At 40.7% G+C, this 23263-nt stretch overlaps 2 protein-coding genes across 9 annotated transcripts in view; both read left to right on the top strand.

The window, feature by feature from the left end:
- HPS5 (HPS5 biogenesis of lysosomal organelles complex 2 subunit 2) overlaps positions 1–16352 on the top strand; it is a 44788-nt gene extending 28436 nt beyond the window's left edge. For all 6 annotated transcript variants that reach the window (XM_039533586.1, XM_039533580.1, XM_039533583.1 and 3 more), the window contains 10 exons: positions 4422–4574; positions 5354–5425; positions 7429–8048; positions 8985–9105; positions 9389–9544; positions 10019–10138; positions 10885–10998; positions 11883–11989; positions 12771–13056; positions 13936–16352. In XM_039533586.1, coding sequence (XP_039389520.1) covers positions 4422–4574; positions 5354–5425; positions 7429–8048; positions 8985–9105; positions 9389–9544; positions 10019–10138; positions 10885–10998; positions 11883–11989; positions 12771–13056; positions 13936–13996 — 1810 coding nt within the window. In that variant the 3' untranslated portion in view covers positions 13997–16352. The remainder of the gene's footprint in view (positions 1–4421; positions 4575–5353; positions 5426–7428; positions 8049–8984; positions 9106–9388; positions 9545–10018; positions 10139–10884; positions 10999–11882; positions 11990–12770; positions 13057–13935) is intronic.
- A 3115-nt stretch (positions 16353–19467) lies between these two features.
- Positions 19468–23253, top strand: LOC120403794 (serum amyloid A protein-like). Of its 3 annotated transcripts, XM_039535468.1 has the most exons (5): positions 19527–19574; positions 19714–19777; positions 19914–20032; positions 22172–22310; positions 23034–23253. In XM_039535468.1, exons 3-5 carry the CDS (start codon positions 19930–19932, stop codon positions 23173–23175), a joined length of 384 nt encoding a protein of 127 aa, XP_039391402.1. In that variant the 5' UTR covers positions 19527–19574; positions 19714–19777; positions 19914–19929; the 3' UTR covers positions 23176–23253. The 3 variants fall into 3 exon arrangements, with proteins under 3 accessions (XP_039391401.1, XP_039391403.1, XP_039391402.1); XM_039535467.1 differs by lacking the exon at positions 19714–19777 and having other exon boundaries at positions 19468–19574; XM_039535469.1 differs by lacking the exons at positions 19714–19777; positions 19914–20032 and having other exon boundaries at positions 19502–19574.
- Positions 23254–23263: the final 10 nt, after the last annotated feature.

The following is a 23263-nucleotide window of genomic DNA, read 5'->3' as shown; positions in this document are numbered from 1 at the left end:
TTTGGAGCCGTTGGATTCAGAGCGTATTCCAAGCCCAGCGCCATCAGTACAGAGTGCACCTCCTGAGACGTCTTCAGCACCATGTACTGTGTTTCTGGCATCAAGGAAGAAAGAGACATCTTCCTGGGACTCAGTACCTCGTTCAGCAAGGCCAGATAGAGGCAAGGACTCTGAGGGACTCGAAGGGGAAGCGTTTTCTAGAGCATTCCTCTGCCACAAAGAGGGGTTTGTCAACTCCAGAACCTATGCCAGGTCTGCTGAGACCGACCCCTGAATTTCTTATACAGACATAGCAGACTGCAGACCAATTCTGGTATTGATGATGTCAGAGGTACGCTGCCACAGAGACTTGCTTAACCTTTTGGTACCAGCATCTAAGTGTGGTTTCAGCCACGACCGGCAACAGTAGTTCATAGAGCAGGTCAGCAAGAGCATGCAGTACTGATGCCGCTTCCAGTACCTAAGGGGCCAGTACATTCCAGAGACAAGCCACTTTCACTATCCTGAGTACTACCACCTCTGGGTTCAGCTTACCTGTCTCCTGTCTACATGGGTTTTGCTCTGCTGTTATTGCGGGGACTTAGTCATCTTGGTCAGATTTGGAAGTCGGGTCTTCTGTGTCCCAAACCAGATGGGAGGGTCATTTTCCATCAGAACTTTGTGGTTTATGGATGTTCCAGCCTGAGAAGTCATGTTTGAATCCAATGGGAAAGGCAGAGGAGATCCTACTAGCATTGCTAGGGAGACCAAGAACTAATTTTGCTGAGGCCATGCTGGTGCAATTAGTATGAGGTAAGCACGATCCTGCTTGGCCTTGAACAGGACATTTAGATAGTAATGGTGTTAGAGGAAATGCATGCAGGAGGGAGCTCGTCTGTGAACACGAAACTCTATCAAAGAACCTGGGCTGTGACCCTCGGAAGCAGAACTGATGACACTTTCTATTGGTCTTTGTTGCAAACAAGTCCTCTTAGGGAGTTCTCCACAACTGGACGATGGACCTGGCCACGTCCAAACAGTGATCATTCGTGGTGAGCGGAGGAGGACCTGGCAATGTGTTCTGCTCGCCTGGGAAGCAAGCAGTTTTGGGGTGAATGGAGTTGGTTATACAGAACTCCCAAAGCAGAATTACCTCCTGGCACAGCTAGAAGGAACTGTCTGTTCACATAGGACATAGTTGTTGTGTTGTCCGTTAACGCTAGCAGACTTTTTCCCCACAGTATGTGGACGGAAGGTCCAACAGGCTATATTGGTAGCATGTAGCTCTCTGATGTTTATATGCATTGTGAGGGCCACAACCCTTGATTTTGCAGGATTCTGATGTGGCCCACTCAGAGATGAGGCATCCGTGACCAGCTTGAGCATTGGTTGCGGAGAAAAGAAGAGAACTCCTGCACAAATATGCCAAAGATCTGTCCATCAGTCCAGAGAGGATACCTATGAAACACTAATCACTCTGTCTAAACTACGTCGGCAGGGGACATACACCGACGCTAGCCATCCCTGAAGCTTTCTGAGGGCTGACATGTAGTCTAGCATGCTGTACTATGCAGGTACATGCCTCCATGTGTCCCAGAAGCTTCAGCCAAGTGTGTGCTACGGTAACTGGATGTGCTCTTAGATCCAAGACTGTCTCTGAGCATTTGGAGACTTGACAGGGGCAGAAACACCCGGGCTTTTGTAGCATCCAAGCGTGCTCCGATAAACAATATTCTTTGCACGGGTTTTAGGACTGATTTGTCCATACTGAAAAACAGCCCTGGTGTTTTGAAGGTGGACTGAATGATGGTCATGCTGAACAGTGACTGAGACTCTCGCCAGGCAGTCATCCCGGTGGAGGAATCACATGGATTTCCAATCTCTGCAAATATGGTTACCTGCACTTTGTGAAAATGCAACAGGCTGCTGATAAGCTGAATGGAAGCACTGTGAATTGGTAGTGAGTTCCATTGACTACAAACCTGAGAAACTTCTGTTGATCTGGACGGGTTACGATATGGAAGTAAGTGTCCTTTAAGTCAGGGGCAGTATACCAGTCACCCTGTTCCAGGGAAGGACTAATGGAAGCTAGGGTAACTGTAAGGAATTTTATTTTCTTCAGGTACATTTTTAACTCTGTTAGATCTAAAATAGGTCTGAGACTGCCTTTTTGCTTTGGCACAAAGGAAACAGCACAAATAAAAACTCTTCCCCCTGAGGAACAGAGGAACTTTCTCTCAGGCTCTTGCTAGGAGAGATTGGGCCTCCTGCTGAAGAATGGTCTTGCAAGAGTGGTCCCCGAAGAGTGACAGGGAAGTAGGATTTGAAGGGGGAGATGTAAACAAACTGAAGGGAATAGTGCCCCCAACCTACAGGCCTTCTACGTGGCAGCAGGGATGCCTCTTGGTTAGCACTGTTGGAAATGGCTTGCTCAACAGACATTCAGGAAGTCCTTCTGAGTAGGAGAAATCCTTCAGCTAGGTGTACTCTGGCCACATGGAATCGTTTTTCTATTTTTTCTCAACAGAAACGGTATCTCTCTAGTGCAGGCTTCCATTAACCATGTTTTGGATTACCTGTTGCACCTCAAACATCAAGACAGTTCAATTAAAGTCCATTTGGCAGCTATTTCAGTGTTCCACCCTCTACTGGGTAATAAATCGCTTTTTTCCAACCCCGTAACTATCATATTTCTAAGAGGGTTGGATGAATTATACCAGGGGTTCTCAAACTGGGGGTCATGACCCCTCAGGGGTTGCGAGGTTATTACATGACAGGTCACAAGCTGTCAGCCTCACCCAAGACCCACTTTGCCCCCAGCATTTATAATGGTGTTAAATATATTGAAAAGTGTTCTTAATTTATACCGGTGGGTCGCACTCAAAGGCTCGCTGTGTGGAAGGGGCCACCAGTACAAAAATTTGAGAGCCACTGAATTATACCTTCAGGTACAAGAACCTGTTCCCCCAGGGGATCTCAACCTGGTGCTAAAAAAATTAATGGGACCTCCCTTTGAACCTCTTGTGAATTGCTCCCTGCTCCATCTCTCTATGAAAGTTTAATTTCTGGTTGCATTAACCTCAGCAAGGAGAGTGGGTAAATTGAGAGCCTTGGTTTCTGAGCCTCCTTATACAGTTTTCCATAAGGATAAAGTGCACCTCCTCTCTCATCCAAAATTCTTGACAAAGGTGGTTTCCAATTTCCACATTAACCAGGCAGTTTATTTGCCAACTTTGCCCCAAAAGCCTACATGTGTACAGATGAGCAAAAACATCATTTGTTGGCTGTGAGGAGAGAATTAGCCTTCTAATTGGGCCACCCCAGGCCCTTTAGCTCCTCAGCACAGTCTTGTTGTGATTTGCAGCCAGGGTGAAAGATAGACTGGTTTCCACTTAAGAAATCTAGGAAGAAATCCTCTCTTGCACTTGTTTGTGCTACCAGTTAGCTTATGTCACGCCACCTCTTACCTGGAGTATTGGTTCATTCAACTAGAGCACAGACAGCTTTCCTCACGCATGTACCCGGTTGAGACATTTGCAAAGCAGCCACCTGGTCATCAGTTTGTACATTTGTTGCTCATTATGCCATTTCCCGTCAGTCCAGGAACAATGCCAGTTTTGGATGGCTTGTTTCATCATAGCTGTTCAGGTAGAATCTGAATCGTCTCCACATTAATCTGCTTATGAGTCACCTGTAATGGAATGGACCTGTGTAATATACTTTGAAGAACAACAGTTATGGTAAAGGTAGATAACTGTTTTTTCTTTCTGACACAGCTAAGCCTGTTCTGACCCGGAGTGCAAGAACTTGAAGTTGCTTTTGAATCCTGGCTTTCTAAAGAACTCTTACATGTTATGGACCAATATATTTAAGTTTTGGAATGTAGGTAGGCCTTCCTTTGGAATGAGACGTTCTAAGGGTTAGGAATGGAAAATTGAAACAGAGGACAATTTCTTCATAACTGTACATTTCCTGAATAATTTTCTTGTCACTGTGAAGGTCATTATAGACCAAATTAAAAGATAATTAACAAATTTCTTATGCATGTGCTAATTTAGAGGCTTTATCATGGAAAATTAGCCTCTCTGCATTGCAAATAAAAATATCAGCATTTGCATAATTGTAAAATCCCCTCTACCAGGCAGCACTAAACCAAACTTCCAGTGTTTTATTTTGTGATCTCCATTGGGGCCTGAAAATCTTAGGCGTAAAGAACTTGACTAAAGCGTATTAAGTTCTGAGATGTTTCTTACTGAGTGCATGTTGGATTTTGACTGATTGATACTTGCTGGTTCCCAGTGTGCCCATCCTCTCTTCCTGCCTCCTTTAGATGATAAAGATTTCTGAAGTGAGAGGCTGGCTAGAAAGACGGAGATTTATTGTGTTGACCTATGAGTTCTTCTCCTACCGCCATCTCAGTTGTTTGAACTTTTGGCTCCTAGTGTTTCCAGCTTTGTACGCAAAACTACTGAAAAGATTGGCACCCTTCATATGAGTCCTGATGTCAGAGTGAGGCAGGAAATGAAAGATGATGATGAGTCTCATGAAGTGACTGCTAGTATAGCCGCATACTCCCAGGAAGAAGATGAAAACGAGTAAGTTCAAGCTCACATAGTTTTATTAGTCAAATGTGCCAGCTGCCGAAAGGACTGGGAACTCGCGTCTTCCACAATGATCCCATTCATTTCAATAGAATGGGGAATCACATGATTCTGTTCGAGATTTTTTTTTTCCAGCTGGCTGTATAGAGAGGCTCCAAGAATTCATCTGGTCTCTCCTTCCCCACCCCCTGCCTCCTTTCTCAATTTTTTACCTCAAAGCTTGTTCAGGAGTCAAACTCTTCTAGAAAATGGATGTTAAGAGTTTACATTCGTGGTGCTGGAATGGTTGAGGAAGGGGAAACTTATATAGTTCCCTGCTTGGGTACCTAACCAGACTTGTTGACGCATGTGAATTTTAAAGCCTACATCCTATTTTTAATGAAAAGAGGAACAAGCAGCTTTGTCACCCTCCCTCAACACTGGTTGCTTAAAGGAATAAGAAAACACTGTAGTGGCTTAGTGGTAAGAATAAAGAATGAGCACTAAATTATCAGGAGTTACATTGACAAATAATTGAAATATTTTAAGCAATGAATTTGTTTTTAGCTTAAAGTTAGTTTTGTTTCTTGACATCAGAGAACTCTCATAGGTTGACAAGATGGAAAAAGTTATTTTTCTTCTGCTCCTCATGTCCAGCTGCTCCATAAATACTGTAGTCTCATTTGTCTGTTTCGCATGAAAAGTAAGAGCTGCATTTCTCATAACAGAATTAATGCTATTTCTCCCTCTGTTTTAAAAAGATAGCATAATTTTGTCTTTATATTTCTTTCTAGTTTGGAGCTACAGAGCCAGCCTCAAGAAGAGGACCGGCTAAGAGATCTCAAGATAGCAACAACAGAAGCTATGTAAGTAGAGAGCATAGAGCTATATTTTACTCTGGCAGAAAGCTTTTATTGTAAATATCTGTAGAAAATGATGCTGTGCAAGTATATCCAGACATGGTGTATGGCTACCTCAGGGGTGGGCAAACTTTTTGGCCCGAGGGCCACATCTGGTTGGGGAAATTGTATGCAGGGCTATGAATGTTGGGCTGGGGCAGGGGGTTGAGGTACGGGAGATAGTGCGGGGTGAGGACGGGGCTCAGGGCAAGAGGTTGGAATGCAAGAGAGGGCCCAGGGCAGGCGGTTGGGGTGCAGGAGGGGTTCAGGGTATGGGCTCTGGCCCAGTGCCGCTTACTTTGAGCGGCTCTGGGGTGACAGCGGCACACAGCGGGGCTAAGGCAGGCTCCCTGCCTGCCCTGGCCTTGTGCCGCTCCCGGAAGTGGCCAGCATGTCCGGCAATGGCTCTTGGGGGCAGAATGGGGCAAGTGGCTTCGCTGCGTGCAGCCCTCGCCTGCAGGTACCACCCCCCCAAAGCTCCCATTGTCTGCAATTCCCTGTTCATGGCCAATGGGACCTGCAGGGGGTGGTGTCTGCAGGCAAGGGCAGCGCATGGAGCCCTCTACCCTGCCTCCCACACAGGGACACAGGGACATGGTGCCGGCTGCTTCCGGGAGTGGCGCAGGCCAGGGCAGGCAGGGTGCCTGCCTTAGCCCCCTGCGCCACGGGGCTAGCAATCCCGTGGGACGGATTGAAAGCCCTGAGGGGCCGGATCCGGCCCGCGGGCCGTAGTTTGCCCTCCCCTGGGCTATCTGAAAGTCCTTACTTGAATAGTGGCTTTTTTCCATTAAAAATATAACTTCATTGTGAGTTTTGCTGAGGAAAAAGAGGACTGTAGCATTAGAGGAGACTTGGATGGTTGCCTTCCAAGCTAGGTGAATCATTTGGACGTAAGATCCCCAAAAGCATGCTGGGGAAATTATATAGTGACTTCCCTACTGTCCTTACTACTCAGGAAAACAGCATTGGTATGACCAATATCTAGGACAGACATGGGCAAACTACAGCCCGTGGGCCACATCAGGCCTGCAGGACCATCCTGCCTGGCCCCTGAGCTCCTGGCTGGGGAGCCTAGTCCCTGGCCCCTCCCCTGCAGACCCTCTGCCACGTGGGCTGCGCTCTGGCCCACTGCTCCTGCTGGGCAGCGTGGGGAGCGCAGCTGGCTCTGGCCGGATGGCACGGCTGCGAGCTCCTGCTGCTAGTAAGGTGTCAGGGAGCAGGGAAGGGGGGTAAGGGAGCAGGGGTCTTGGGGTGCAGTCAGGGGGGGAGAAGGCGGTTTGATGGGGCGGAGGTTCTGGGGGTGGTCAGGGGATGGGACCAGGAAGGGTTGGGGGTGGGTGTCCCGGAGGGCGAGAATGTGGATGGGGTCGGGAGGGCAGTCAGGGGACAGGGAAGTGGGGTGGGGGGAGATAAAGGAGTGGGATCCTGGGGGGCAGTTAGGGGCAGGGGGTCCTGGGTGGGGGTGGTCAGGGGATGAGGAGCAGAGGCTGGTTGGATAGGGGGTGGTAGTCTCGGGAGGGCTGTTGGGGTGGGGGTGTGGATAGTGGTCAGGGCGGTCAGGGGACAGGGAGCAGGCAAGGTTGGATAGGTGTGCGAGTCCCAGGGGGCCTGTGAGGGTGTGTGGTTAGGGGTCAGGGCAGTCGTGACAGGGTGCAGGGGGTGTTGGATAGGGGGTGGGATCCCAGGGGGCGGTTAGGGGCGGGGGTCCCGGGAGGAGGTGGTCAGGGGACAAGGAGCGATGGGGGCTGGATGGGTTAGGGGTTCTGAAGCGGGCGGTTAGGGGGCGGGAAGTGGCCCTCCATGTAGTTGCGCAACCCCGATGTGGCCCTCGGGCCAAAAAGTTTGCCCACCCCTGGTCTAGGAATATACTAACAGTTGAGTTGTCCATTTGATATGTATAATTGATCAGCTCTGGCATCTCTTGACTATTCATTAAACAAGTGCAACACATTTTTCATTTTGTTTTACAGAAACAAACTGCAAGATCCACTGGTTTTGTTAGAACCACAATGCTTGAGAGGAGTTTTGCAGGAGTGGTTTTTGTATCTGGAAGAAACATTTGGTTTCAAAGAACCTTCCTTTTCAGATGACTGCTTATCCATTAAGGAAGATAAGAATGTGCTTGCTGAAGAACAGAGCGAGGTTTTAGAAGAAAATACTGAACCAGATCAACACAGTGAAGATCATGTAGGCAAAGGACAGACAGATGCCTTGCAAGGAAATACTGGACAGGATCAAACTAGCGAAGCTCATTTTGGCAGAGAAGTATGTGAAAACGATGCCAGTTCAAAGGGAGCCTCCGACCATGTTTTTCAAGTGTATCCTCCATGTCTCATAGCACGCGATATTCACAAGGACCTAGTAGAGTTGACGACGTTATGTTTTGAATTAAATGTGTTTCCTTGCAAGAGTGGGAATGTGAAAGAAAGTGCTGAGCAGGATTTACAGCTAACAGTGTCATGGGTCTTGGCTTGTCAGTTCATAAAGGACTATTTCTTTCTCCTGGATTTAAAAAGACTGAAGCGATGTATTACAATCAATTACACTAGCAGTCCCAGTGTTTGGGAAACTTACATTGAAGGATTGAAAGGTAATGACTGCGGTGGCTTTTTGTTTTCATTTTTAAACCAATTGAAGCTAAGTTTTAGGTTTTTGTTCTGGAAAAAAATCCAGCCTGAGGGGACATTCCTTTCTGAATCACCTCTGAAACAAGTGCTCTTTAGTTTTTTAATAAACAAAACTAAGTTAATAAGAACCAGTGGCTTCTAGGGGAAAATGCTTCTTGTTTAGTTACTACACTAACATTATTTCTAAACAAGTTAATATGTATTACAACTTCAGTTAGCTGAATATGGTAGTGATATGAATCAAATGTGTTGAAACAGAATATGCAAATTTCAAAGAGAACTTGAAAAATGTGGTGCTGTTGAACTCAAATAATTTCAATTATTTAACTTATAAAACTAAAATTAGGAAAAGAGTTTCAGCATCCTCAGGGGCAAAGTAGGCACAAGTATGCTCAAATATTTCAGCTTGTTTCCAAAGCTTGGACAACAGCATATTTATGAAGATCAGCGGTGAATTGGAAAAGAATTCCCCCATATTGGCATGCAGTTGATCACCTCAGGCATCCTTTTCTTTTCCAGAAGTCCCTTCTGCCCTTTCTCATACCTTTGCAATCCCAATGAATGAGGCTTCCTGGATGTAACTCAGAACAGAATTTGGTCCGCTATATGCAACTTCCAAAACTGAAGCAAAACCTTTATAGATAGGTCTTCAAGGCAACCAATTGATAGAACCCTGATTCAGCATAGAAAGTTAAGCACATGCTTAAGTTCTTTGCTGGATGGAGGACTATGTTTGGGCATGCAGAAATCTGTTCCATGTTGGCTTAAGCAAAGTTTAGAGTAGAAAAGTATTAATTGCATCCTTGCATTTATTTGAGTGGTACTGCTTATATGCATGCAGTTAGGATGTGAGGCTTCGCAAGATCAGGTTAAAACATTTACAATGTTTTGTGTTTCAGAACTGACTCACGCTAGTCCAGTGACTTTGGCAATGGAAAATGGAGATATGTTGAAAATATTAAAACTGTTAAATGACTTGGGGCCCTGGGATAGTCCTCTGTTGTTGGCACATGCTCAAAGGTCTGTAGTGCGTGACTTTTTTTTCCATGTTGGTTAATATGACAAATTACAGACTGTCAATTCATTTCCTGTTTGCCTTGCTCTGGATTTATATTCCCACTAGCCTCTTCAATCTTTTGTGAGACTTTTTTGCAACGATAGTTCTAGTGTTAGCGGTGTTCAAGCAGAGGAACTTGAAACATGCTGGTAAATAAATTAGAATCTTGAAATAGAGTTGTATTTTCTTATCACAGTGGCAATCTTGCTGTGATTTGGCATTAAAGATGTCTTTTTGTTTGTACAGGCTCTATGAAAAGTTTGGGGAAACAGCTGTAAGGCCCTTGATCAAGTTCCACCCATCAATCTTGCCCTCTGACATCATGCAGCTTTGTAGACATCACCCTGCCCACTTTTTAGCATATTTAGACAGCCTTGTTAAATCAAAGCCAGAAGATGAAAGGTAAAGGGGCTGCATGTGTGCTGTGTGCTTTTTTTTTCCTTGTTGGGAAATGGTTACGTAATGAAAAGACTGGACATCATCCAGCTGTGTGGGTTTTTTTTTAATGTGCTGCTACTTTGCCTGCTCATTAAAAATAGAGTGGAACCTAACATTAAATAACCTTTTGTTTTGCCAGTTAATTTCTGTGCACCAGTCTCTTCCCATGTCGCCTCATTACAAAGCAGATTCCATTTTATCGAGATTTTTGTAACAACCCTTTAATGACTTAGTGTTTTATTAGACTGTAATGTATCAAATTAACTCAAATATGGCTGTATTCTGTAATATTTCTGAAGATTAAAGGAAACATAACTTGTCTAGAAATCATCCTTACAGTGCACTGATCATGAGTATTTTTAAATAGTATATACAAAGTTTATCACAATTCCATATTTGGTCAATTTAAAACCCGTGGATTTTCCCACTCTTTTTTAGGTCGTCCCTGCTTCAGTCTCTTCTTAATCCTGAAGTATTGCGACTGGATTGGCTTTGTTTGGCAGTTTCTCATGATGCGCCACAAAGAACAAATACAGTGGATTCTGAAGGAAACCCTAGGTAAGGTAATAAGTCACGTATATTTAATTGCACTGCACAAACCAGACATAGTTGTCCAGACTTGCTACGTGTTCCATGGTGGAGCTGGCTACCTCAGAGTAATTTCGCTTCCCTAGAGGGTGAAATTCACCCCAATGGAGAGAATCCCCATAAAGCCTTCAATTAAGCAAAGGTCTGTAAGCGAGGCATAGTCTTGCCTTAGCCCTTCTGCGGTAGGTTGAATTTCACTCTAGGGTGTGTTACCTCATGTACCTGAAGATGTTTAACAGCATCAACCAAAGAATTAAACAACTTTGCTATCTTCATAATCCAGGCAGGAATGATCTCTTTAACGACTATAAATACATCTCTCTCTGAAGAAGCTGCCACTTTGTTTTTAAGAATCATTTTCAGAGTGTTTCTGGGGAACACATTTTTTAAAATGTGTGAAATTCCCCTACTGGCTCAGTTGGAGTATAAAAAATGCCCTTTTTCGAGTGAGCTGTGCACATGCCTCCTAATGGTGATGCTGGTACACAAAAAGGCCACATTAACTTTTCTCTGTCCCTCTCTAATCACAGGGAAAATCTCATTTTAAGTGAGTCTGTCAAGAAGATAGCTGGACACACTGCTCTTTGAATATTGTCAAAACTTCATGTGAAAGATGAAACAATTCCATTCATCTGTTTGGCCTCCTGATAAAAAACAGTTTTTTTTAAGTCATGAGACTGTTAACATTTAACTTGTGAATTAAATTGTCTTCCCAGACCACGTTCACATTTGTTTACCTGGGGCTATAGCCAACTGATTTTGCTTCTGATTAAACTCCCAGCTGATTTTGTAACAAAAGAGAGGATGGCTGAGATCTGCAAGTCATATGGGTAAGTTGGAAACATTGTAGTTTACTGAAAAATTATGATTATTCTTGAAACTGGCTTAGTTGGTATCTTGGCCCACTGAATATACAAATGAAAGCCAATATGTTTCCTGCCAGTCTACTGTCAACTAAATTTATTTAAATGAAGTATTTTGTGGCTGGCTTTATTTAAAAGTGCCATCATGTATAGGTTATAAATAGCCCGTGTAAAATGTACCTCTGCAGTAATACCTCGCTTTGTAGCTAAGAAGCAACAAAGTCATGTTGTAGCACGTACTACTCCATTACCTGTTAAGCTCTATTTACTCCCAACAAATGTTATTGACCTAAAATGTGACCAAGGCAATAACCCCAAAGCAAGTCACAAGGGTTGTACCTTCATAATTACACTAATGCCTCTCCCGTATTTAACCTGCTTTAGCAGAGAGAAATTTACCCACCAGACTTCATGGACCTCTTGTATGCATAAAGACATTCCCTCTGTTCCTAATTACCTCCACTACCTTGTTTCCCTAATGACTTCCCTTCTTTTCCTTATGCAGCTCTTACCTCCATATGATGGTTGTTTTCCGCCTGACCCTTTCCCACTGTCATTCACAAAAAAACCCTCACTGCAATATGGGACCTACATGTGCTTATCATTGAGCACTTATGACCTTTGTGAGGCTGGCGACTCTAGTTCATTCAATAAACTGACAGTTCTGGGGACTTACTGCATGGCCTATGTTTTGCCACATTGAAATTGCCAGGTTATGCCTAGTATTTGGGATTATTTGCTCTTACTCATGAGTTTGCTAAATCAGCATTTCATTACCAATGACTTTAGTTTAAAGCAGATATGTATTTGATTCTGGAAATCATCAGTCTCTTTTTTTTATTTTTTTTAAGCTTTTGGCCTGGATATCTCTCTCTCTGCTTGGAACTGGATAGAAGAATAGAAGCCTTTACTAATATTGTTCATTTGGATGATATGAACCTGTTGGATGGAGAACATGGTTAGTGAATCTTAACACGTGAGCACACCAGTATAATACATGATCTATATTGACTATGTATTGATTACCGATTAAGTGTAGAGAATCATTTATCGAGAGTTGAATGATGAGAGTTTTAAGCACTGGTATAGCAAGATCACTCGGCGTTTTGTAACACTTTAATATAGTATATTGTACAGCATAAATATAATTGAGTGTATAAATCAGTGACCCTGTAGTTTAATTCTTGTCTTCTAACAAAACAGCAGTGTTTAAAAAACAAAAACAAAAAAACCCCATAGTCTTGTCTTGAGTGGTTCAAATCTCTTGACATTTTAATCAGATATTTTGGCTTCAGCTTTCCCTCTCCAAGGTACTGTTGCCCAGTACCTTGGAGAATCAGCTAATTTGCTAGTACTATCTAGTGGTTTTTCTAGGCTATAGTGAGCAAGTTTCTGTATCAGAGGGCAGAATTGCAGTGAAAATCTACAATATCCTAAAAAGACACACAAAGGAATTCTTTGGCTCTTAGTTTAATCCAAAATCACAACAATGGCTATGAAAAAGCTGTTTTTAGTGCACAGTGGCCCTCAGCCCTAACAATTAGCTCCAATACATTTGAAAATGTTTTGTGTGACTGTCAAAAAATAAAATGCATTTTAAGCCGTTTAACTAAGATATGAATGTAGAATATTGACTCTAGAAAACTAGCTCCTTTTAAATGCAAATAGATGTAAAATTAGGTTTGCTACAAGCTTTTTCTCACAGATAACTACAGCCAGTCATTTAATTTTGCATTTAGGCTCAATTCCAGAGACTGTGGAAGAATGGAAGTTCCTTCTCCATCTTGCACAAAGTCGCAGCACTGATTTCCACTGTCATGGTACACAGAATGGGAATACTATCGGCAATGGTAGCACTAATTGGTCAAACTGCATTACTGTTGAAAATGTAGCTCTTTTGTTGGCTAAGGTAATTGGTCCAGATCGTGCCTTGCCAATACTGCAGGAGTGTGATTTGACGGCAGAATTGTCTGAGAGATTTACCAGGATCTGCGAAATACTGAGAATTGCTGAAAAAAGGCAAAGGTAAGATGTGTGTATAGAGAACAGTTTATTGATACTTCACTCAGTGCCGTCCTAGGCCATAGTTTTCTTTCATTGAATTTAAAAAAGAAGTGAAAACACTTCAGACTTCAGCTCCAAGAGTATAAACAGTGTTAGAGTGGTAAAACTTCCTGAAAATACTTCTGTCCCCAATTTAAGAGGTATATTTGAGACATGTAGCTTAAAAACGGAAAATATATTCAGAATAAATGTTTCCAAAAAAAAAAGGGTGGGTGGGTGTGCGGAATAAATGACTAAACTATCAGATGTCCACTGCTGAAGAATTCAGAAACTCCTTACCTATACTACATCCTCCTAGATCTAGACTGCTTTGATGGCTGCTTCATAAATGCTGTAATAGTGCAATGAGACATTACAGTATTTGGAATTTGGGACTATACTTACACTGCAGAGGTTGCTGTTGAAGTAGTTTACCTGCAGATACACTGTTTAACTCCTTTATGTTTTTGCATGCATGCTTTTTTAAAAAAGTGGAATTAAGTGAATTAAGTTCTAGAAGATGGCACTTGAGAAGGTCCTATTGAAATCTGTGTTACATCAGTCCTGAGTGGTGGTTACAAGCAAGAGTGAAGGCCTGGAATCTAGGAAGCCCTAAATACTAGCCTTAAATAAAAAAAATAAAATCTCTTGTATCTTCTATTTTCTGTTATTTACAGTTTGCCACTCATGTTGTCTATTCAGGTTAGGGAAAAATCTTTAAAGGCAGGGGCATGATAGGGCTCCCTCTGAAACTGAATTATATTTATCACTGCATCAGCCAGTTTAAACTCTTTCTAAAAGCTAGTGTCCAGCAAATTAGTAAAGAATATGTTTGATTTTTTTTTTCTCTTTTGTCTGTAGAGCCCTGATACAGTCCATGTTGGAAAGGTGTGACCGTTTTCTGTGGTCTCAGCAGGCATAGCAAATATGCCAGGAAACGGTGAAATGAAATTGTGTACTGTGCATATGCTGCATTAAATTGCCTCTTAAGTTTTCATCACCTCTAAGAAACAAACTACATTATTGTATGGACAAGATTCAGCTACACTGCATGAAAATAGCACCTGAATTGAGTTTTCTTCTACAGCTCTTCCTAAATAGTTTAAAATGTGCTTTTAAAACAGGATTCAGAAATTGTTAGATTGAAATACTCCGATGTTTGTTGAAATTAAGACCACAAGTGTCCTAACAGATTTGGTTTTTTTACAATAGGATTAAAAGTGCTGAATGAATTTGGTAATAACTCTGAATGAATTAAAACAGTTGGTTAAAAGTACAGTCCTTTGAACATTAAATTAGGTTTGAAAATAGTGTATTTTGCCTTCAGCAACTCTTCTGTAGGTTGGTTAAGATGTAAATTTCAAAAGGATTAATTCTGTGTATATTGCTAGCATGAGCACCCAAACTGTTTTCCCATCTGACATTCACTTTTGTCAATAGCCGCAGTGAATGCATGCAAGAATGCAGATTTTTCCTTAATTCTATAGAATATCTACTCTTTTGATTTATTTATTGGAATAGCTACAGCTTTATCTTAAGAGCTATGTAAAATAATGTTATGGGGTATTGATTGCATAGTGTAGAGATATGCATTAAATCTTTAAAATACTCATTTATTAATAGACCACTGGAAAAAAGTGTAAACACAGCATTTGTAAATTGTAGGAATCTGTCACGAGGTCATCTTCAGATGAGTTACCACACAAATCAACATATCTTTAGATGTCAATATTTCATAACTGATTTTTTTGTCTTTTTGGACGAAATGATGCAACTGCATACCTTTTCATCTAAAATTGCCTTTTAAAAAGTATTTTAAAGGGAGGCTGTCAAGCTAAGAATCATATTTTTAAAAAACCTTTACCACTGTTAAGATAAACATTAGATTATTAAAACTGAATATTTAAAACACCCAATTTTACTTAATCATTTGCAAAAAATAGCATTCTGAACTTCCTAGAGCTTAGATAGTGAAAACAGACTAGTGAGATTTACTTTTGGTTTTAGCTCATTTCAATTTAGAGCCTTATTCACTAGCACAATGCTATAGTATCTAGGCAGTGATCAAACCCTAAAGAACTAACTCCCTATAAAAAATGCCATCATTTTTTTCTCCCACACCAGAATTTTGTGAGTAAATTTATTTGACAGTATCCCTTTAAAATAAGAGCCTTTATATGTTTTATGTATATAGTTTTGTCTCCATTGTTTGCTGCATTCCAAATTAATGATTTTATTTTATTTAAAATTTAATTATTTTTTGGTCAATGTAAGTTTTATCTGTAAAGTTTGGTCTGATATATAAAACTGCAGTTGGATGGCTAACCTCTTTGTCTCAATTGCGAGAACAAGTCACTCCCTTATGGTGGAGCATTTCATAGCTCCTCTGGTGTGGGAATAAATGTCTACAGAAATAGGTCCAGTGGCAGGTATTTCATACCTTAAGGTTCCTGTCTGTGACAAGCCAACAAAACGTCTTCTTTCGACTTCAGTATTTCCTGGGGTAGAGATTTTCAGCTGAAGTTTGGAAACAGCACAAATGTGCCATCCTATGCCTTCAGGCACCCCATGGTCTTATTTATCATAGGTGTGAAAAGGATTGGAAGTCAGCAGGGCCAGCTTCAGGTTTTTTGCTGCCACAAGGGGGGGGGGGGAAGCCGGAGTGCTGCCCCCAAAGGGCTGGAATGCTGCCCCTTGAGAAGTGTCGCCCCAAGCACATGCTTGGAATGCTGGTGCCTAGAGCCGGCCCTGGAAGTCAGATACTCCTCTGTCGTCCTAACTTTGGTATTGATATGCCATGAGGCTTAGGCACAGAAAGGTAAAATGATTTGTTCTGTTTCCTGACCTCTAAAATGAGAACATTTCTACCTCATGTGGGTGTTAGAATTAATTGGTTCAGTTTTATACAGCACTTCAAAGAAGTAAAGATTTATATAAGTGGAAGAATCCTCTGTCTCAGGAAAATACAGAACCAGTTCTCTTTGGGAAAAGTCTAGTGAAATCTCTTCAGCTTAGAGGGTGAAGATGTCATGTCAGGAAAAACAGCTGAAAGCTTTGTGTACATAATAACCTTTATTTTAAAACGCACAGTTAACAATGCTGACTTTTACAATATATCACAAACTTTCATTCAAAGAGCTTGTTTTTCATTTTGCATAGCACTGTTAGTATTAACCACAGTTATACAATATTTTTTAAGTGTATTGCACCTAAAATGAACTTGTATTCATGGTTTCAACTAATTTTAAGAGGTTTCAATTAAAAAAAAGTGTTTCTGACTTAGTCTTGATTTCCTTATTTCTATGTGAATAAGATGTGAAGGATACCTGAACACATTGTGACTTCATCGGAGGAAATGCTGCGGTTGCACACTGCAAGCATAAGAAAGAAAAGTCTCTCACCCAGATACGTTCTGAGCCCCTTAACACGTGTTTAACCTTTTTGGCTAATTCTTTGTGAAATCGTGTCACTTGGCTTAATAATAAGATTGTCTGTATAGTGGGTTTGCATGTCAAGACAAGAATCCAAATATGTTGGTCAAACTCTAAAAGAGGTGTAGTTGCAATAATACCCAAGTGAATTTACTTTTTTGTACATTGTTTAACAGAAGAAAAAAAAATACACACAAGACCCAACTGTCAAATAGTATACATGAAAGAAACAGAACATTATATCCCCCCTCTCAGAATAATCACCAGCCACTCTGTATCCAGTAAAAGCATCTGGACTCCTCAGGAGGTAAGCTGGATGCAGGACTCCTTAAGACTCTAGAAGGCGAGTTAATACTCCGACTTGTGTTTTACTCGTAATTAGGTTTTATTAGATCATGGGGTTTCACAAACAGAGCAGTCATGGGTTTAATTGGAGGTATTACCCTTCAAGTGTGAGGACAGCACTTTATTCTGATGCTTAGCCGTCCTCTGCTGGACAAATTGGAAGGTCTTTCTTGATCTGTGACTGAAACTGTACCTTTCCTCATTAGATACCCTAATCATCTGTCTTACTGGAATGCCCAGGCTCACTTCCAAGTTTCCACAATAAGCCTAGCCTTTTGGATATCCTCTGAGTGAGGTGGGTTAGGTCTCAAAAGATAAGGCAACTTCGCTGAGAATCAGTAGAATTGGGTTCTATGAGTGAGTGCTGTGGCCTTTGATCTATTACTTTCTTTGTGTCTCAGTTTCTCTACTTGTAAACTGAAGCTTTTAAAAGAAAAAAACATTCTGTAAGAACAACCCTGAATTTCTCTGAATTTATGCATATTACTGAATTGACAACTGTATACATGGAACAGATGAAGGTTTTAACATTGAGGAATATTAAAGGACTGTCTGCATGATATTGTAAATTACCAGCACTCTGCTTCGTACTGTTTGCACCTTAACTGTGCAGGTCCGAAGGCAGTTGGCTGGCCTCCTGCATGGCAAAGTTAGCCACAGCAGCTTACTCTTTCTTAGGACATCAGTTAAAAAGCACCAAAAAATCATACCAATCAGTGTTTAAAGATAAGGTGAGATTCTTAAACCCTCATGCCTGCCAAATCCAAAGTATTGTTACAAGGAACTTCCTTTTTTTCTTACCAAATGTTAATTGTTTATCTCCAGTCATTTTGCTCTTCAAGCTTTTTTGTTACAATAGGACAAAATGTACTGAATGGATTTTGTTTCAAATTAATAATAATAATAAAAAAGTTTCCCTTTGGGTGGAGACCAGGCCTGTAAAATTTCAGTCCAGAAGCTTGAATGTTTTCAGAATGTTGAGTGAATGAAAAGAGGGCTAAAGGAAACATGTAGATCACCTTAAATACCACTGTTCATCTCCAGCTATACAACCCACTGCTACTTTTAAATGATGATGTGCAGTGTCTCTGGTAGGCAGATCATAGAGGGTCTGAAAAACTAATGCGTTTACAATAAGTGGTATCCAGCAAGTTCAGTTCATCTAAGGGAAAATGCAGGTGTAGCTCAGGGACTACTGAGCTTCTAAATCTCTACAGCTTTGTTACTACAAGTAAGTAAATGCTATCCAGGATAACAGTACCTAGGAGTTATCTTTCCCTTTTTTTCAAGACTAGTTGGAGTTTGTCTAGAAAAGTGTAGATGCTCGTGGGAATAAAATGAGTAAGATTAAAGGAAAATGACACGATTCAGCCTATGTCATTTTGCTGTCAGGGCTGTTACTGTTGAACATAAACACTTCCGAAAGCTTCCAGAAAGCTCAAAGCCAAATTGGTCAACAGGGCATTGAGCATGGACAATACAGCTACGGTCTGTGTTTGCAAGTCATAGAATTCTGTTGGACTAGTGAGCAGGACTGATTTAGCACTGTTTCACAACACCTTCCCAATCATGATGACTTTATTCAGATTACATTCCCATAAGAACCACATTGACCATTTACAAGATCTGCTGTTTAGTTTGCAAACTTTAGAGGGCAAACTAGTAGATACTAGGGACCTGAACTCATAGATATTTACCTGCATTTTTGCAGTTAGAATCAATAACAGTTTTACATATCGCCCATGCACTGATCGGAGAATGTAAACTGTGTTTACTCCATTTAAATAACATTTTGATAGTTAAGATTGTGTTTTATCACAAATGAAAACATTTTACAAAATAACCTGAATTACTGATAGAGCTGATGATTCCAATCCACAGGTAATATTTTGAATGAAAAGATATTTTTGTAACTCTTCATATAATGGCATCTAGCTTATGGCTTAGATCTTGCCAACAAAGCTACACATTAAGTTAACCGCTATTCAGACAAATTAACCTCTCCCTTTAGTGATCATAATGGTGGTAATAAAAGCTAGTTGATGTTACTCAAAGTTCAAAATTTTGACAAATTTCCATCTAAATTTAAAAGGGGAAAAAATTAAAATGTCTGCGAAGATGACATCCCATTTCTGACCAGCTCTGGTCATTTAAGTTTTATAATTTATTTCTATTACCATAGCCTCTTGAAGCCAAAGTCATGGACTAGGACCGCTTGACTAGGCACTGTACAAACAATTATACATAAGAATAAAACTGATTTGGTGTTTATGGTACATGCCAGATGATTACTTAAAACTTCTGCATAAAAATCTCATATAAAGCATTACTCACTTCATGAATTAAAAAAAAAAATAGAAGCAAGTCAGAAAAAGTGACTGCCTGCAACTTCCAGTAAATGATGGACATTTCATCATATTAGGCATTGGTTAAGTAATTGATCCTTGGAGCTAGAGAGAGAGAGAGAATACAGACATTGACCAATTGAAAGCAGGAAGCCTCAAGAAGAAATAAGGGAATTTACTGCAGTAAATTCCCAACAGAAGCAATGTTTGTTTGCATTCAACAAGCAAATAATTGCTCAATTTGAATTTAGCCATGTTTCTGTAAATTATTTCCTATTTGCTCTTTGAGATAAGGCTTCCTATAAATAAAGTACCATTTTTCTTGTGAGAATCCATCAGAAAGAACTCAATTTTTCAGGGGCTTTGCAATATAGCACCGGTAAGTTTAATTCTAAATGGAAACTTCATATTTATACCATTTTAACTTGCTATATATTCAATTTTTTTCTTATAACAAGTGATTTTTATGATATAGAAACTGTTAACCAGAAACTAAAACTTCTATATTTACATCTTAGCTCTGAGACGGATGCTGTGATGGCAGAGAGCATTTCATTTTTCTAAGTAGAAATCATCACTTTGGTAACTTTTCTGAATTGTGTGTGATCCTTTTGATCCATGTATCTGCTCTAATGCGGTTATAAGAAGAATGAACATTATGGCTGGAGTCTTTAAAATATTGCCCAGTTTTATGACATATACTCTCCTTCTATTACAGCCTAAATAAGTGAACTATGAAGTTCTACAACTGCATGTTGTTATTGTCCCTGGTACTCTGTGTCAGTGCCCAGAACTGGTTCACTAATGCTGGAGCATTCGTAAGGGATGCTTATCGAGGTATGCTTTTTACTCACTGAATGTTCATCCTCCAAACTGTTCTCAAAAGTTATGTGCAGGCAGAATGGTGTAGCTATTAATAAAATTAATAAAAACCCAACAAAGCCAAGCCAAAGACAGAAGCTCTAGAACAATTTATGATACATTCTGGTAAATAAGAAATTTACTCAGTTCTTCACAAAAAGATATATTAGAATTTTTTTCTGATCCCTTAAAAAGATGCAGTTTTAGGTCCCTCATTGGGAGTCCAAGCATAAGGCTACTGAATCAAAGCAAATCAGATGGCAGGTATGGGCCATGGATTGTCCTATGGATCATAATTAAACAGATATTTTCACCAGACAAGGTTCATTTAACATTTAGCAAGATGTTTAACTGCAACCTGTGCACCCAACTGACCGTGTTCTGACTTTAACTGTTGCAATTGCCTGATGTGGATCTCAGTGGGTCTAGTAAAAGCTGGAGGCATAAAAATGCATTGATGACTAATGGTTACCTTTTATTTGTTAGTTCTTGGTTTTGTGAGAGGTGTATGCCATTCCCAGTAAAGGAAATACAGCATACTGTAAATTGTTTGTTGAATAATTTCAGAAGCTTTCCTTCCCCCTCCTGGAAATGTTTCTGGGGTCAGATAACTTGGGTCCTGATTCAGCACTACAGGAATGAGCATCTTCTGCACGGGGCTGAACTTCCCTAGTTCTCAGTCTGGTGAGCTGAGGGCATTCAACACCTTGCAGAACTGCATTCTTAGGTCTTGACTGAGGAAAAACACTTAAGCACATGCTTAAATCCATCCTTATTTAAGAAATCTTAAGCATGTACTTAAGCACCCTTCCTGAATAGAGATGCTTTCAATCGGGGAGGTATGTGAGGTTTTGTCTGGATGGAGATGTGGATCACATTATAGTGGACCACCAGGTCGTCTTTTGTTATGGCTTATTTAGTCTCAAGAAACAACTCAGCATCATCTTTGATTCTAGTTATTGTCTCCTATTTGCCACTGCACGTTTTTGACCCAAATATCCTCACATTTCTACTTTTAGGTTGATACTCCATGATCTCTTCCTTTTGCTGTAAGAAGTGTTGGAGTTGTTTTCTTTAAAACTATAGTGGTAGATAGAGGTTCATGTCTATGAAATCAGATTTCTTGTTCTCACATTGTACACTCGTAGCCTAAAGATTCTCATTAGTTTGTCCCCAATTGTCTCCAGTCTAAATCAGTTTAGAAATTGTTAGTTAAATTGCTGCAAAACCCTGGAATAGACACTCCTACAAATGCCTTAAATGGATTTAGTTTAAGTGTGTCAGTGATTTAACTAAATTGGTTTCTAAACAGGTTTAGTTACATTGATGCAGAAACTGTCTGTAAACAAAGCCCTAAAGGAGACCAATGCTTCTAACTTTGAATCATACCTCTACTCCGTTGTCCTGGTGACCCTTAGAAAAGCACTGAGAGAAATTAGAGGGTTTCTTTGTCCCAAAGATATTGCAACAGAGTTTTGTGGAGATTCTATGGTTTTATGAGATCCTTCTCAAAGGAACTCCTTTCCATCTCCTCCTCCAAAGATGTCACCTGGTGGAAGCTACAGTTAATAAAGCATAAATAGCTGCAAATCCCTATATCTCTAAAGGGAGGCCTGGGTACCAAAGACAGTTGGGCAATTTTTTGGGGGGGACAAATATTAAATTCACCAAAAAATGCATTTCAGGGGGACATTGCAACTTTTTGCAAATTTTGGTCAAATTTGGCAAATAGTTTAGGCTGGAAAAAAACTTCAAAACTAATAATTTTCACAGTGGCCTAGTCTGACATTTTGCTGCAAAAATGTTTATTCAAATCAACCTGAACAATTGTTTTTGTTTTTCATTTTGATGAGAAAAACCATAACAAATCAGTTTTGGTTGAAACTGAACAGTCTTTTTTGGATTTCTCAGATCTTCCACTGAACCAAAAAATCAAGTATTTACTCAGTGGTATATAGGAGCCTTTCTGCCTTCTCTAGAAGCACTATACTTGGAAACCACTGTGGTGACGTGACTAGAATGGTGCTTGACTGCTTCAGAGGAATGTGGGTGGAATAACCTCAAAGTTTTGTTTTACATTTGCCGTTTCTCTATAATCCTTTCTCTCCTCTCCAGGCGCTGAGGATATGTGGCGTGCATACAGCGACATGCGGGAAGCGAATTATAAAAATGCAGATAAATATTTCCATGCTCGTGGGAATTATGATGCTGCCCAAAGAGGGCCTGGCGGTAAATGGGCAGCAGAAGTTATTAGGTAATGGATTCTACTTGCATTATGAGTTAAAAGTTGGTAAAGAGCTACGCAATCAAATTATTATGAAGTACATTGTAATTCAAAACTAGTTATTGTCCTGTTTGAAGTGAGGACATTTTTATTTAACCTCTGGCTAAGTGTGAAGACTGTGCCCATTCTTGAGTTGTAAAGGTGATTTCTGAGTTGACCTATTTGGATATGTTCTGATATCAAATCTCATTACTATGTGCTAGGAGACTGATGTTTTCACCTCAGGGCTTTTAAAATTTAAATAATGGCAGGACCTCACTTTAATCTAGAACCGGTACATATTGCCCTTGGTATTTCATCCAAGAAAACTATCATCCTCGGTTCACTTGTTTTAAAATATTGCTGTTGAACGTGATGACTATGATACAAAGGAGCTTATGAGGAGTGGGTAGAACTTAGTGGAGGCAAGTAATGGGAAAGCTTTTTAATTCACAACTACTGCACTGATGCACTTCTGGGATGGCTTCTGCTATTCACAGACAGGCTAAGATTTGTGTCTGTGTCTGTGTGTGACAAGGTAGCTGAGCCAAGATCTTTTATTGGAACAACTTGTGTTGGTGAGGTATTTGTGTGGGTCCTCAGTTTTATGGAAAAGTAGAGATTAAGCTGTGGGGGAGAAGTGAAAAGTAAATCCTTTAGTTATTGAGATTTAATAATAAACTGTCTAAGATAATCTTTGTTTCCTCTTTCCAGTGATGCTAGGGAAGGTTGGCAGGGTGGCATTAGTGGCAGAGGAGCAGAAGACACACGTCAAGACCAGGAGGCAAATGCATGGGGCAGAAGTGGAGGAGACCCAAACCGCTACAGACCAGAGGGCCTTCCCTCAAAATACTAATGCAGTCTGTAATACTTTACAGTGGTTCAATTTTTCTACCAGCTGTGCAAAACCACAATAAATACAATCTTAAATTTCTGAAGCTCTC

The sequence above is a fragment of the Mauremys reevesii genome, linkage group 4 (genome assembly GCF_016161935.1).
Source record: "Mauremys reevesii isolate NIE-2019 linkage group 4, ASM1616193v1, whole genome shotgun sequence".
NCBI lineage: Eukaryota > Metazoa > Chordata > Testudines > Geoemydidae > Mauremys > Mauremys reevesii.
Note: the sequence above shows the minus strand (reverse complement) of the source record. Positions and strands in the feature narration are given on the sequence as shown.